Raw genomic sequence first — 17417 nt, 5'->3', positions numbered from 1 at the left:
TGAAATCAGGCTCCAAACTAAGATTTGCATAAAATTAGAATCCTCCTTGAATTAGTACACGGCCTGTAGCTTTCTTCCTTATTTACATAAATGTTCTAGTTTCATTCATTTCTTTAAGCAAATTTTTATCTCAACATAGATTCATGCTCGTTTAAATATCCAAGTTAGATCAATTTTAAGTTTTGTTTTAAATTTCTTTTCTAGATTTAAACAATAGGTTAATTTCTTCTGCTTCTGTTTAGAATTTATTTGTTATTTTTTAGAACTCCCTAGTTTCATTTATTTCATTTTATTTAGCAACTTCGAATAGGAAAAGTTCTAAGAACTTTCTGGTCTCATTGATTTTGATTATCTTTAGTTTCAAAACACTTACTGATCACAGTCTAGGATAGCACAATGGTGGACAAACAGCCCCTAGAGATATTCCCAAACAAAATGACAGAAGACTGGAAGAATAGGATTTTCAAAAAATTTAAGAGGAATATAGGAAAAAAATAGTAACTTCAGCCGAAACCAGTTTCAATACTAGGGTTTGGGGTGTACTTGGAGTATGAATTATGTTAATATTTTTGATGCATTTGTTGTTGGGAAAGCATTGTGTTACATCTTTGGCGGCAAAGTAAGTGTTTAGTTGTTTGGGTATGTGAGCAAATGTTTCTTCGAGTGTTACTAGGTTTTCCGGTGACTGGCGTTTCCTTTCGGTGACGGATGCGCGGCCTGGCAGGCTGTTTGGAGGCAGATGGACATGGTAACGTATGAAAGTTGCAGAAGGCATAATATTAAGTTGTTTGGAAGGCGTAGGCTACGGTATGTAGAAAGTGGTGACTGATGGAAGTTTTGGGAAAGTACAGTTTTCATATGCTTTAGCAAACTATGTGGTTGGGTTTAGTATGTCAGATTTGAGGGTTTTGTGGAAGTTGATAGAGGGATTTGAGAAAGTGTGGAAACTATAGGTTATTTTTTGGAGTATTTTAGTTATAGCACCTGTAATTAGAATGATGTCGTTTTGTTCCATGTCCTGACAACCATTCCCTTGCAGCTAGCCTATTGTGTTGCGATTAGTACAGGATTTTAGGCAGTTGGACTGCGAGAAGGAGAAGTTGAGTGCTCCTGTATATAGTTAAACTTTATCTACCTCAACATGAAGCTGGAACTTATCAAGGAAACCTGATCACCTTCCTCTGTAATAGCCAAGCTTATTTAATTAAATATTACATGTAGTTCAAGAAACACTTGAATGTTATATAGGCGTTGATGATAATGTGTAAAACCGTAAGGCCCCAAGGGGGGTCTCACGGAAAAGAAGGTATGCCTTAATCAAGGCCTACCACGTGGTACCTGACTGTTGCGTGCTGAGCTGTTCGCTAGCACAAGTGGGTACGTCTGAAACCTAGTGATGAATTAGAATTTGGTACAATGATTTTCTAATCTGGTAAAATAGTCTCATGGTTAACGTATTATTTTCACTCTCCTCATATATTGAATAAGTGGTAGAATGAAGTTTATCCACATGGTGATAAACTTGAACATTAAGGAGACACGCTGTGTCCCAAGAGGACTGAATTTGAATCCAATATAGTCATAAATCTTAAAAGGGTAATAAACCTAAAGCGAGTTTACTTCCCACAATCAAAAGTAGATGTATTTTAAATGCTGAATTGAGTTTGGTTAATTAATATAGTTTCACTTTGTTTTTATTTACAATTATATCTGGGATAATACTGGTGTTTTCAAACCAATGCCTGATGCTCGTAAATGGAATAAATTCTAAAATGGTACATTGACGAATGAACAAATGGGGTATAGATGGGGCTGTTTGAAATAGGTCTTTGTCTTGTTTGAGCTATTAAGGAGAGAAACAGACTCAATGGGGACATCAAATTGGCTATTCTAATTCCAGGTTTATTTACATATTCAATACCTCTTCATTATTTTTATTTTTATCATTTAAGTGAAACAATGGTGAATTCGATTGTAGTTCTGATTCAACACAATCAGATGTAAATTATATAGGTGAACTGAGAATTGTCCATGAACTACTCTTTGAGAGTGATACTTCAGTGTATACAAACTATCTTAGCTGATGAGTAATTGAAACAGTGACTGGAAATAAGAAATGATGTACTGTTGTTATTTGTTGGTTGGTAAACTAACTATAGAAAAGACTGGAATTGTTGTTTTCATACACAAGCAGAACAGAAGCACCAGAAAAGTTAATCTTTTAACGATACTGTTACTGTTTACAACTGATCTAATCTATTTAGTCCAAGGAAGAAGAAAGACATTAGGAATACGGTTTCGAGTTTTTGATGGAACTGAGTTACAAGCTAATGTAATGGACCTATTTGTGATGGTGTACTGTGCAGTTACAACTAATCTTCTCAAGGATGATTCACACTTCAGGTACCGGACATTTGAAAACAATTCGACTGGTTGGAGCCCACAGAGACTGAGCTTGGCTTAAAGGACAAGAGGCAGGTGGGCAGAGATAAGATGGACACACAAACACACACTCACATACACATAGACTGGTCTTCAGCTACAAGCAGAGTCTACACTGAGGCGCCGCACATCTACAGAGAGGTCCCGGGTTCCTGTGAGCTGGACTAATCCTAGTCCTGACGATTCTGCCATGAGATGGAGAAGGCAGCCTCCAACTGAGCAGATGGCGGCGAAGGAAAGCGCCGGTTCTGGACAACATCTACAGGGGCGCGGAAAAAACCAACTCCACAACATCATGCTACGCTGGTTGGGTCCATACCAGGTAACATCTCATCTGCTGTCCAGGTAGCTGAGAGAGGAACCTGCAGATCGACGACACACTCTACAGGAGGGCTTCGGAGTTCAAAGCCTGCAGCTATGGAGCTTTTGGCTAAAACTGGTCATCTTGACATTCACAAGGGAAGACACACAGATTTTCCTGGCCTGGCTGACAAAGCAGCTGGAATGAAGACAACAACAGCTGCATTGGAGCTATCAAGGACAACACCTTGGAATATACATCAGATTTTTATGTCCTGTTACACCGGTCTACAAAGAAATGGTTCACAACTGACTATCTGACATTTGGAGGAGCAGAACATTTGGGATGACTTTGGAAGTACATCTAATTGGAGTCCAGAGAGAGACTGAGTACTTAGTTGACCATGCGGTGAACAAGTAGGTTTTTGATTGAGATAATGGTGAATTTGGATTAGACACAGCAGAACCAGAAAACCTTTGTCTCTCTTTCTGGTCACCTTGGATGCAAGATGAGTAGTCAGATAACGAGGTCGGAGAAGAAACTAAATCTCTTGTATAAATCATGGTGTACTCAATTCTTTACAACTTGTTTACATTCCTTTCCAGCAATCTACAATGAAGTATTTTTACAACTGGTCTACAATAATTGATGTTTACATTTGTCATATTTCTGTTTAGGTAATGATCTTATTCTCAGTGACATTTATAGTTATTTTCACACCATAAATGGTGTGAAACGGGGAATTGTTGAGATAAATGTAGTTTAAATAATGCTGATTTAATAACCATGTATTCTTATGTTTTTGTTTTATTAAATTGTATGCTGCAGCCAGGTTAGGGAAAATGATTGAATAAAATAACCATAAAAAGTTTAGAACTCCATACATTACACTTAGCCACACTCAATCAGACTTTACACCTGGCTCAGATAGAGAGACAGGATTAAAACCCCACAATTAACATACAAATGAAACTGCCGCCTATACAGCACAAAGAGACCTTCTGTCTCCAGCCCCCTGATGATCTAGTCTAGGTTAGGACAATAGAATGTAAATTACTGTAACCTGATTAAGATTTCACACCTGTATGCAAAGAACCTGTTGATCTATGACCGAGAGTGAGAGCATGTCCTTCCTCATTGGATGGCGAAAACCAAGAGATTCGTCCAACATATCACCATGCCAACAAAGAGCCAATAAGGATGGGTTTTACTCACGAGAGTGAAAAGTAACCGCCCCTGTGGCGGGAGTATTAAAACCAATGTTCGATCTTGATTCGGGGCGAATATTTTGTGGAAGCTCGAGGGTTGAGCAAATATTTGACCGCTGCAGTGTATTTCATGTATTTTGACTTATCAATTCATATTAATAAATCTTTATGCTAAATTTCCATTTGAACCGGAGCCTCGTCCTTCTTCAGAAATTCTGGTACACGTAAAATTCTCTACACTATCCTGACCCAAAACTCATGCACGGACTTCGAAAATGCACAAGAAACAGCCGCAATTAACTGGCAACTATTTTATTTCAGGCCTACTATAATATAGATACTGAAGGTTTTAGCTAACAAGGTTTTCGTCTATACCGAATAATTCATAATGCATACAAAAAACAAACTCAGGACCTATATTTCACAAGACCGCTTTTCTAACCACTACGCGAGGGATAGTCTGGCAGTTAGTCACTCAGTAAGGGACATTCGCTCTTCTTAGCCGGCTCCGCTTACGTGGTCCGGCAAAAATTACATAAAATTGTAAAAACATGATTAAAACAAACATAGAACAAAAATGAAACAAAGTTAAAATATTAAAAAGTAAGAAAATAATAGAAAAAAGGCAGGAAGCAGTAGAGTTATGTTATGCGACTAACAGGCATGAAAGCAGGAAGCACCTTAGAACCTACTGTTCCTGAAACAACTCTAATAAACCCAAAGTTAGTGTCTCAGTAATGCTATGCTACGTAAAATGCATAATGTATTCATCTATAGCCTGTGGGGCTTATTAGGTCAGCTGGATGCCTCTAGATGTATTACACTTTTCTTAAAGCATATGCTTAATCTACCTACGTCTTGTGAGCTACATTAAAGAAACACTTCCGGGTCACGAAAATCTGGAATTTTTCAAAATAAAAGAGACCAACGAATTACTTAAAAACTGAGGTAAATTGAGTTTATTTATTGTTTGAGAACATGTACCTCACAAAACAATGACAACAATTCAAATATGATCATATTTAAGAGTAATTTCGATAAAAAGTGGGTGTTAGTGGGTGTTAAAACATGTTCCAAGGGTAAAATTCAGACAATGCCAATGACAGAATATGGAATACATATTGCCTCATAACTAATAAACTATTGAATATTCCACAGAGAAAGCAGTGTAGGAAATGTCCAGGAGAATGTGTAGAGTAAGACAAACCTGTCTAATCATGGGGTACAGTGTGCTACGTCTAGCAACACAATATTTCCACACCCTCTTTTTCCACAATGTAACTTAATGGATATGAAATGCATATTGACTCATACAGAAAAAACTATTCTATACGCCGCAGTGAATGTATTGTAGGAAATGTTCAGGAGACTCTATAGAATGATTATATGCAAAGAAATCAAGGGGCACTCTGTATTTGCAATTGTTGCTGGTGTTTTACTCCGCCCACCCCATTGGCCACAATGCAACTCAATGGATATGAAATACATATTGGCCTATAAAAAAAAAAACTATTCTACACGCCGCGGTGAATGTATTGTAGGAAATGTCAAGGAAGGTGGATAGAGTAATTATATGCAAAGAAATCAAGGGGCACTCTGTATTTGCAATTGTTGCTGGTGTTTTACTCCGCCCACCCCATTGATGGTGATGGGGATGGTGTTTTGGGGTCATAGGCAACATTCCTCCTCCTCCAAACACGGCAAGTTGAGTTGATGCCAAAGAGCTCGATTTTGGTCTCATCTGACCACAACACCAATGACCAGGACAAATTAAAAGGAAAGAAAGTTAGAGATTTATCCCAATAATTACATTTTTTAAAAATATAAATATAATTATTTGAAAATATGTGCATCCTAAAACCTTCAAAGTAAATTCTGAATGTGGGCTGTTAGGTTTTATCTAAATACAACTAATATGGGGCATTACAACTCCAAACTTACATCAAACAACATGCAATATAAAAGATGATGTACTAAATCATAACAGGATAGGGTACACAGTACATATAGTTAATCAAACCAGTTACTCAACCTTTTACCCAAGTTGATCTCCTTCCGTCTTGGCTGTCTTAGAGTTTATGATGCTTAGGATGGGCATTGTATTACGAATGTGGCCAATTCTTTGTGGTCATGACATTCCTGTCATGACTGAAAAGTCAATATTATTTCCGTCTGTCTAGAACGAGAACATTTGCTTGGAGACAAATATACTACAGGACTGCAAAATGTTGGTCCTGGAAGGGCAAAACACTTTTCTGTTTTGTTTCTTAGAGGAAGTTAGCACTCAGACCAACTCAACTGGACTCAGATGGTATCCCCGGTCAAAATAAGTCAGTAATGTGAGAATGAAGACTTGGGTTTTGGCCCTACGCGACCAACATTCAGGGCAGCCATATGCTATAAATTTGTTAACATGGAGATGTCCATGGTGCTTTAAAGACCTCTCTGGGAATATTGCTATGAATACTTTTTAAGAGTTTTATTGTAAATAATTTAAATAAGCCAATAAGGTGAAGCTGTGTGTATTGATTTTCTGTCTCTACATTTGGCTATAAAAATCCTTCAATCAATCAGAATTTTGCTCAGGCAAATAAAATTAACAACATATGCATACCAACATGAATCAAAAAGCAAAACCAACAAACTGAGAAGAAATTGCCAACCTGATGAAGAAACAAAGCCTCTTTTTTAATTAACAGTGATTCAGAACAAATGTAAGCTGATCCAAGCAGAGTCCAAACAAGGACAGCAGGCTAATGGCCAGTTAATATAAGTAATTGACAACTACATTAGATCATTGGCTGAATTGTTAAGTAATCACCTCCATTAACAAAAGGAATAATGGATCTAAAGGCGATTCAGCTATTTGGAATGTGGCCAATGGGGTGGGCGGAGTAAAACACCAGCAACAATTGCAAATAAAATTGCAAATACAGCCCCTTGATTTCTTTGCATATAATTACTCTATCCACCTTCCTTGACATTTCCTACAATACATTCACCGCGGCGTATAGAACAGTTTTTTTTTTATAGGCCAATATATATTTCATATCCATTGAGTTACATTGTGGCCAATAGGTTCTAGGATGGGTGGAGTAAAATGCCAGCAACAATTGCAAATACATAGTGCCCCTTGATTTCTTTGCATATAATCATTCTATAGTGTCTCCTGAACATTTCCTACAATACATTCACCGCGGCGTGTAGAATAGTTTTTTTTTTATAGGCCAATATGTATTTCATATCCATTGAGTTGCATTGTGGCCAATGGGGTGGGCGGAGTAAAACAACAGCAACAATTGCAAATACAGAGTGCCCCTTGATTTCTTTGCATATAATCATTCTATAGAGTCTCCTGAACATTTCCTACAATACATTCACCGCGGCGTGTAGAATATTTTTTTTTTTATAGGCCAATATGTATTTCATATCCATTGAGTTGCATTGTGGCCAATGGGGTGGGCGGAGTAAAACACCAGCAACAATTGCAAATACAGAGTGCCCCTTGATTTCTTTGCATTTAATTACTCTATCCACCTTCCTTGACATTTCCTACAATACATTCACCGCGGCGTGTAGAATAGTTTTTTTTTTATAGGCCAATATGTATTTCATATCCATTGAGTTGCATTGTGGCCAATGGGGTGGGCGGAGTAAAACACCAGCAACAACTGCAAATACAGAGTGCCCCTTGATTTCTTTGCATATAATTACTCTATCCACCTTCCTTGACATTTCCTACAATACATTCACTGCGACGTATAGAACAGTTTTTTTTTATAGGCCAATATATATTTCATATCCATTGAGTTGCATTGTGGCCAATAGGTTCTAGGATGGGTGGAGTAAAATGCCAGCAACAATTGCAAATACATAGTGCCCCTTGATTTCTTTGCATATAATTATTCTATAGAGTCTCCTGAACATTTCCTAGAGTACATTTTTACAATACACACTAAGCAAAGTGTCAGAATAGATACATTTAATATTATTCAAATAGCGTTTTATCGCGGACTTCTATTTTGAAGGCAATATCCGAAAACCGGAAGTCTTATTGTTGCTACGGAATCTCTAATGTTGCCAGCATGACGCTAATGCTTAATCTACAGAATTTAAGACAGGCAGACTGGCATTACACTCCGGTACAGTCGGAGGCATTGTATGCACAGTTTTGGAAGCGATATACAGAAATGTAAAGAAGTAGAATAAGAAAAAGAAAAGAAGAAATGCGCATGCGTACTTTATCTGTATCCCGGAAGTTTCCCCACGCGTGACAGGAGTCCTTCAACGATAATAACACAAGCGTCCAGTTTAAAAAAAAAGTAAGCGGTTGCAACCATGGCAAGTCGATTAATGTAAGTTAAGCTTATTACATACAAGGCATTATGTTTCAATTTATGTTCAGATAAGTCTGAATAATAGCAAACGTGTAACTTTCGATAGGTAGCCTCTCTGCTCATTTCTGATGTGGTTTGCTAGTAGAGCTAGCTAGTTAGCCAGTTATTGTAACTTTGCAATAGGAGTAAAGTTACCTTACGATATGTCCCTGAATATCACGAAATGTACAGTATGTAGTTGGTTAATTGTTAAGAAGTATTTATGTTGCTGATTTCTGAATGAGTTTGCACTTGTTTGCCATAGTTTGCACCTATAGCTAGATGCTCAGCTAACTATTATAATAAAATAAATTAGAAACAGTTTTAAAGGCTAAAATTAACTAACATTAATGATTAAATAGGCAATCCAGTCTCATGTCACAACATTACCCAGGGCGTCATGCTAAGACCAAAGGACTCTCACAGATTACATACAGTTTATATATAGCATGGTATCTTGGTCAAAAATGATTAAGGTCATGGCAAACAATGGTCACCGAAATGAGTTTCACTAATCCACACAATATCTCATTGGTTAATTGCAAATATGTTTTGTCGGAGTGTCTATCAGACAAATTCGTATGAGCAAAATGGGGAAGCAACTACCAGAATTGGTCCAATAGAATCCTTATTTTAATAAATAATTGCATATTAAACTTTTCTTTTAGGGAACGTTAATACAACCTTGCCCCAGCAGGGTATCATCCAAACAGGTCTATATACTTAAAAGTCTTCATATTGGTTGCACTTCAATTTAGACCAATCATATAAACGACCAATGGAGGCTCAGGAAAATTTGAAAATACAAAAATTAGAAATAAATAGTTTTGTTGCCATGAAATGCCCTCAATATCTTTCCTTTATTTCTTTTAAATTCAAAAAAAGACTAAGTTATTTCAAGGCTAAGTTGTGGCACCTGTGAAGATCCAAGGGACACATTCAGTTGGCAGCTTGTACGTAGAGTCAGTAAAGGTTATACACTTGGCTTTGTCCATTTGAGTAGGTGTATGTTTGGTATTGTTGATTCAGACTAGAAGAAGAACAGACTGAACAGGAAACATTTAGTTCCAGGTTTTTTAATTAAGTGTCCACCCTGTTGAATATGTCCTCTCCCCTGGTTTTTATTTCCAAATGTTTCCAAAACAGAAAATCCTCCTTGCTATCATCATCACATATGCATCTTGCATATACCACCAACTGTGGAATTCCAGCAACATCTACTGACTCATTTAGTTGAAGTGAGAATTTATGCTGTTTTACTTTTTCTGTTAAGGATTCTTGTATGTCAGCTGACATGTCCTTTATACTGCTTCCTACTGTGTCATTAGAAAGTGGTATGGAGTCACATGTTTTGTCTGCTTCCTCACCCAAAAGAAAGAGACAGACATCCCTTAGACAGGGTTTGATTAGATCTTGTTCTATGCTGTGGGGTTTCTTTGCTTTGGCAATATTCAGGCTGATCTGGTATGGCCAATTTAAATCAGCTCTGTTCCCTTTGAATGCCTGTAGGAGGGATAGAGAAAGCCCCTGTGTCAAAAGGCACCTAGCAAAATGATTGGCAATATGCTAATATTATAAATATTCCTATATTATCGTTAAGCAACCAAATGGCTCTCTTTTCTGGATTGTACTGCCAGAGCGCTCCTATTAATTGAAAACGAAAGGGTGTGCGGGATAAAATGTGGTCATTCGACTGCAGCTAGCTTTCCTTGACTGACATTAGATAGCTACTGCTAGCTGCAGTGATTGCATGAAACTAAAATGCACCTCTTGCTATTTACTCCTTTATTTCATCACCTGTTAAAAATCTGTCATCCGTCAAGGACATTGAAGTTTTCTGCCCTACTCTGAAAGAACTCTGTGGGTTTTCCTTTGTGCTGGGGATGTTTTCTTAGAAGGTGTTGTTTTAATTTGTTGATTGTGAGCGACTCGTTGCTCAGTACTTCACCGCACAAATCACATTGTGGACAGTCCTCATTGTTTTTAAATGTTTGCACAAATCCAAGAGACAGGAACTTGTTGCTGCATTTGCATTTTATTATTTACCAGTGGGACAACTATACAAACTGGCATTGTAACATTACAACAAGTCCAGTGACTCATACAAATAATAGCAAGTAACAACAGACGAGACCTACTAAACACCTGCTACACAGTGCGTGGTGTGTGTGCTGCGGAGTGATTTTCAAGAACTGAAATGAAGGAAATGTAAGGCCTGAAGAAAATGCATCTCACCAGCACCAATAAACAGAGCTCAGCTTTACCTGGGCAAATCAATTTAGCTAATTCATGAAATTGTAAAACTACTCTGGTGCATCGCTACCCACCATTCATATGTTTGCGACCCAATTCGCATTTGGACCTGTACTTTAAGAAACCCTGGTATAGACATTTCTAGAGGCGTGCTTTGCTCAGCTGTAAGTGAACGTCACCTTCACAATTAGCCCACCAGACTGGCGGTCCTAACGTTTATTAATACAGAACTCAATCATGGATTTGAGATTAATGCTGTATCGCAACCAAAAACTCATGCCCCAAAGCTTAACTGTAACGAGCTCTTTAAAATAGCTTGCCATGACGCTCTTGTTTAAGATTTAACTAATCGTGCTGATCCCTCCTATGGAGGACCAAACCTGCCAAAATTAGAAATTAGTGAATAAATAAATAATTAAATATATTTATACCTAAAAATATAATAAATGTATTAATCAATATTATTTCCTTATTTATTTAATTCCTTGATAATTTCTGTAGTTATTTTTATATTAATTTCCATAATCTTATTTTTCACTATATATTTATTTTTGTATATATTTATTTCCATATACTTTTATTTCTGTATTTCCTTGTCCTTAAAGGAAAAGTTTGCTATTTTTTAACCTGGGGTGGATTTACAGATTATCTAGCATGATCCTTGTTCATAGAGACATTATTATAAATTGATAACGTTTTGAGTTTTCCCAATTTTTCCTGCAGTCTCTTTCTGGGCTAAAATGGAACTGAAGAGGACAACCAATGTAGTGTTTGAAAAAAATATATATATATATACATTCGGTTTTCCAAAATGGGAAGGATGTATGTATGCTCCTTGCATTGAAATGGGTTAATTTTATTGCCAATGCCTAGCACCAGACTCATAATTTAAGCGATCATATGTTATCACAACTCCTCTCGGTTTGGACCTATGCACTGGTGTAGAAATAATCTCGTTATCCCCATCAGATCCCTCGTGAGAGACGCACTGTTTTTGTAGCCTAGATTCATTCTAAATACTAGGGGTTGAATTATCAGCCTGGATGATAATTGGATCCCATATTCATACTTTTACAATAATTGGAATTGTTCAGTTGATTATATTACTGCCGGTAAAATACTTTTAAATCCGCCTCTCTGGCAGCCACATCTCTGAAAAATATCTGCTTGTATGGATCAATGTCCCGCCCGCAGAATTATCAGATTGGTTGTACATCACAAGTAAATAGCCAGTCAACGCTGTATGTCATATTGGTGAGAGTGTCATAATGTTGCATCAAACATTACCTTCATGATCTTTTTATATGATGACAATACCTAGTTTCATTTTTATTGGACTAAAGTTACTTCACCGAAAATGCCTGAACTAATGTTTTGGTGTAGCCTACTAGCAGAAAAACAGACATTGGAAAGCGATTTTTCCGGACCGCCGTTTAATAGGGATAAATCAGCCACATCTGAAATGCAAAAGTCCATGCCTGATGCTCTTTGTTGCAGTAAAAGATAGCTAACGCCAACATAAGAGTTTATGTATGCAGTGATATTTTTGTGTAACAACGTCAGTGCGAATGCATCTAGATGGCTAACGTTCTTAGTATGGTAACAATCAATATATAACAGAATACTTGCCCGTATGTTTTTTATGACGCAATACCAGAAATACTCCGCCAGTAAAAGTGTTATGTTCCTTGTTATCATGTTAATACATTATGTTCTTAGAATTGGAACATAAACAAAATACTTTCCAATGCTTTTGTGCTGTAATAAAGTGAAGCATTTTTGTGCTCTAATAATTTTAAAGCATATTTTAGTTCTTTTGACCCTTTTAACTTTCTCTTGAAACCCATTTTCATTGCAGATGGCTACAGCACAGTAAAGTTAAAGTTACAGAAACATTTTACTTTATTTATAAATTTTTACAGGAAAGAAACCTGACAGATTGTTAACAGTCAAATGTCCCTGATTTGGGAAGCTATTGAGAAAGTAATTTTTATCTATATGAAATTTAAGTTCACAATATATGTTGCTTGGTGCTCCCTGTACTTTATTCTTCAAAATATAATGTTTGAATTGTTCTGTTTTCTAGTACTTCTACCGGAAATATATATCGGCCCCAAATATCAGTCATTCGTCTCCGTGATCACTAATAATCAGTATCAGAATTGGCCCTGACCGCTACTAAATACTGTATAATATCTATGCATCAGTCTAGAATAAAACACAATCTGCATTTATTTTGAGAATTAGATTTAATTTAGTTTAGTTTTTATTGCCGGACCTCATAAGCGGAGCCGGCCAAGAAGAGTGAGTGACTACCCCTTTTTAAATAGTGTAGTGGTTAGTGAAGCGGCCCTGCAAACGATAGGTCCCGGGTTCGAATCTCGTTCTGGATAGACAAAAACATTGCTGGCTACAACCTTCAGCAGCTACTTTATAGTAAGATTAAATTAAAGCTGTTTACGGTTATACAATATTGTGACTATTTCTGCCAATTCATCCATTCATGCTTTTTGGAGTTAGCATCTAACAAGAAGTGCGAATAGAAGAGGGCAGAAAATGTACTTGTATAATGTATGTTACAGATGTGACATACAGATGTGTGAAACTTTAAGAACCCCTGATATAGACCGCAACACCTTGCATAGTAAAAGAGTGGTTTCCACTATTCTCTCATCATTTCACTTGTCGAAAAAGTCAGTTATCACTTAAATTGATTGACATTGATACAATAACTTTCACGAATGAAAGACAAACTAATTTTTTTGTGCCATGAAATGAAATAACTTTGGCAGAGTAATCTTCAGTTTCGCTAGCAATTCCTTAATTCTTATGACTATTCCAAGTAGTAAGTTAGTAGATACTGGTAAGCCTGTTGCTGGTTAATGTTAGAAATCCGCTCTTTCATATGGTGGTTGAAATAATGATTGCGTATCTGGTCGTCAAGGGAGAGAGTAATTTAGTTATTTATTGCAGCATTTGAGAGTCTATTGTTCATGATGTTACAGACTATACTCTGTTTTACAAACTCAAGCTCATCTCACTCAATCTCAAAGAGATAGCTGACATTGCAGGACAGAATTACTGCCATTGGCTATTTACTTAGCCATTGGCTATTTACTGTCGCATTTTGAATGAACGTGATTTCCTGTGTACAGAAACAGATTTTCTTTTGTTATCTAAACATAAATAGGCATACGTTCATATATGCTATTTGTGGTGTAGGTAAACTTAATAAGCAAAGTTAATGAGTTTAAAACAATGCTTAATGGTCCATCCATCCATCTTCTTCCGCTTATCCGGGGCTGGGTCGCGGGGGCAGCAGTCTTAGCAGGGATGCCCAGACTTGCCTCTCCCCAGACACTTCCTCTAGCTCTTCCGGGGGGACACCGAGGCGTTCCCAGGCCAGCCGGGAGACATAGTCCCTCCAGCGTGTCCTAGGTCTTCCCCGGGGTCTCCTCCCGGTGGGACGGGACCGGAACACCTTCCCAGGAAGGCGTTCCGGAGGCATCCAAAACAGATGCCCAAGCCACCTCAGCTGACCCCTCTCGATGTGGAGGAGCAGCGGCTCTACTCTGAGCTCCTCCCGGGTGACCGAGCTTCTCACCCTATCTCTAAGGGATCGCCCGGCCACCCTGCGGAGAATGCTCATTTCGGCCGCCTGTATCCGGGATCTTGTCCTCTCACCTATGGTCATGAGCTTTGGGTCATGACCGAAAGGACAATGCTTAATGGTGTTTAGCAAAATATTCAAACTTGGCGTGATGTTACTGCGTGACAAAATGATCTAGTGTCGAGATGCTATACTGACACTCTGCAGACATATAGTGTAGTGGCTATAGACACAGCCTATCACTTGGGAGACCCGGGTTCGAATCCGGTGAGGGAGCAAAATGTATCACTTAATTGCGGGCCGGCTGAACAAGGCTTGCCTGGTTCCTTTTCTGGTTCATAAGTACAGGTGCTGGTCAAAAAATTTGAATATCATCAAAAAGTTGATTCATTTCAGTAATTCCATTCAAAAAGTGAAACTTCACACAGACTGACATATTTCAAGTGTTCGTCTCTTTTCATTGTGATGATTATAACTGACAACTAATGAACCCCAAATTCAGTATCTCAGACAATTAGAATATTACTTAAGACCAATACAAAAAAAAGATTTGTAGAAATGCTGGCCAACTAAAAAGTATTAACATGAAAAGTATGAGCATGTACAGCACTCAATACTTAGTTGGGGCTCCTTTTGCCTGAATTACTGCTGCAATGCGGCGTGGCTTGGAGTCGATCAGTCTGTGGCACTACTCAGGTGTTATCAGAGCCCAGGTTGCTCTGATAGAGGCCTTCAGCTCTTCTGCATTGTTGGGTCTGGCATATCCTCTTCACAATACCCAATAGATTTTCTATAGGGTTAAGGTCAGGCGAGTTTGCTGGCCAATTAAGAACAGGGATACCATGGTCCTTAAACCAGGTACTGGTAGCTTTGGCACTGTGTGCAGGTGCCAAGTCCTGTTGGAAAATGAAATCTCCATAAAGTTGGTCAGCAGCAGGAAGCATGAAGTGCTCTAAATCTTCCTGGTAGACGACTGCGTTGACCTTGGACCTCAGAAAACACAGTGGACCAACACCAACAGATGACATGGCACCCCAAACCATCACTGACTGTGGTAACTTTACTCTGGACTTCAAGCAATGTAGATTATGTGCCTCTCCTCTCTTCCTCCAGACTCTGGGACCTTGATTTCCAAAGGAAATGCAAAATTTACTTTCATCAGAGAACATAACTTTAGACCACTCAGCAGCAGTCCAGTCCTTTTTGTCTTTAGCCCAGGCGAGACGCTTCTGACGCTGTGTCTTGTTCAAGAGTGGCTTGACACAAGGAATGCGACAGCTGAAACCCATGTCTTGCATACATCTGTGCGTGGTGGTTCTTGAAGCACTGACTCCAGCTGCAGTCCACTCTTTGTTAATCTCCCCCACATTTTGGAATGGGTTTTGTTTCACAATCCTCTCCAGGGTGCGGTTATCCCTATTGCTTGTACTCTTTTTTCTACTACATCTTTTCCTTCCCTTCGCCTCTCTATTAATGTGCTTAGACACAGAGCTCTGTGCACAGCCAGCCTCTTTAGCAATGACCTTTTGTGTCTTGCCCTCCTTGTGCAAGGTGTCAATGGTCGTCTTTTGGACAGCTGTCAAGTCATCAGTCTTCCCCATGATTGTGTTGCATACAGAACTAGACTGAGAGACCATTTAAAGTCCTTTGCAGGTGTTTTGAGTTAATTAGCTGATTAGAGTGTGGCACCAGGTGTCTTCAATATTGAACCTTTTCAAAATATTCTAATTTTGTGAGATACTGAATTTGGGGTTTTCATTATGGAATGGAATTACTGAAATAAATCAACTTTTTGATGATATTCAAATTTTATGAGTCAGTTTATACAGGAACGTCTTCATCTTTTGTCAGACTGTGTTAGTGTAGCTGGCCCAGAAGTGTGAATGTCTCTTGCTGAGTGGGTAAGTGAGTGATACCAAGCAGACTGACTCGAGTAGCATTCTGTACACAAGGCAGCGTTTACCAGTAGCAGGGAGTAAGCAAACGTGACAGTAACTTTAACTTTGTCTGAGGCTGCTGCTGTTTGAGTTGACATTAAGTACTCAATCTTTGAGGTCTCCCCTTTTGAATAATACCATACCCAAGGCTGTGTGATGGATGATTGATATTTTAGAGTGGATACTACTTTGACCCATGCAAATATATGCCAGTTAGCCCATAGAAAACCTTGAGGACTTTTTGGAAAAAGACATTGTCCTTTTCTCCAAGTGAATAGGCTACAAAAAATGTCTTTGGTCTCTCAAAGGAGTTGTGATGGGGATAATGAGTTTATTTCAACACCAGTGCATAGGTCATGTGATGGTAATTCCATCAATAGGAACTATTTTAGGAGTCAGTACAGAGACAAAATTCTCTTGGCACAATTAGCAGTTTATTTGCAAATCGAGACATGTCAAGAGCTTACAGAATGAATCTCTGAGGTGAATATAAAGTCTACACACCCGTGTGAAAATTCCAGGTTTTTGTGATGTAAAAGAAGGAGACAGAGAAATCATGTCAGAAATGTTTCCACTTTCAATATAACTTTTATAATGTGATCTGTTAAATTAAAAAACGATCTTGAAGGGGGAAACATTTGAAATGTCATTACACACCTGCCATCATTTCAAGTGTCTCTGATCACAAATAAAGTTCAGTTGTTCTAGTAGTATTTTCCTGACATTTTCTAAGTTGCATCTCGGAGCAAAAGCCATGGTCCTCAGAGAGCTTCCAAAGCATGGACTCTTAATATCTCACCCGGCACAGCCAGAAGAGGACTGGTCACCCCTCTGAGCCTGGGTCCTCTCTAGGTTTCTTCCTAAAATTCGACCTTCTTAGGGAGTTTTTCCTAGCCACTGAAATTCAACACTACTGTTGTTTGCTCCTTGGGGTTTAAGGCCGGGTGTCTCTGTAAAGCACTTTGTGACAACTGCTGTTGTAAAAAGCGCTTTATAAATAAATTTTGATTGATTGATTGATTGATCAGAATAAGAATAAGAAGGATCTCATTGTTGAAAGATATCAGTCAGGAGAAGGGTACAAAAGAATTTCCAAAGCATTAGCTATACCATGGAACACAGTGAAGACAGTCATCATCAAGTGGAGAAAATATGGCACAACAGAGACATTACTAAGACCTGGATGTCCCTCCAAAATTAATGAAAAGATTCCAAGAGGCCTACAGCAACTTTGAAGGAAATGCAGGAATTTCTGGCATGTACTGGCTGTGTGCTACATATGACAAAGAT

The 17417-nt window shown here is 38.2% G+C and overlaps 1 protein-coding gene across 3 annotated transcripts in view; it reads left to right on the top strand.

Moving 5' to 3' along the window:
- Nucleotides 1-8078: 8078 nt before the first annotated feature.
- The window catches only part of mrpl23 (mitochondrial ribosomal protein L23), a 112059-nt gene continuing 102720 nt past the window's right edge, over nt 8079-17417 (top strand). Inside the window, exon 1 of one of the 3 annotated variants that reach the window (XM_013131249.4) lies at nt 8079-8306. In XM_013131249.4, coding sequence (XP_012986703.1) covers nt 8290-8306 — 17 coding nt within the window. In that variant the 5' untranslated portion in view covers nt 8079-8289. 3 annotated transcript variants of the gene reach the window in all.

This window comes from Esox lucius, chromosome 19 (assembly GCF_011004845.1).
Source record: "Esox lucius isolate fEsoLuc1 chromosome 19, fEsoLuc1.pri, whole genome shotgun sequence".
In the NCBI taxonomy this organism is placed as follows: domain Eukaryota; kingdom Metazoa; phylum Chordata; class Actinopteri; order Esociformes; family Esocidae; genus Esox; species Esox lucius.
This window is presented reverse-complemented; position numbering and strand designations above follow the sequence as displayed.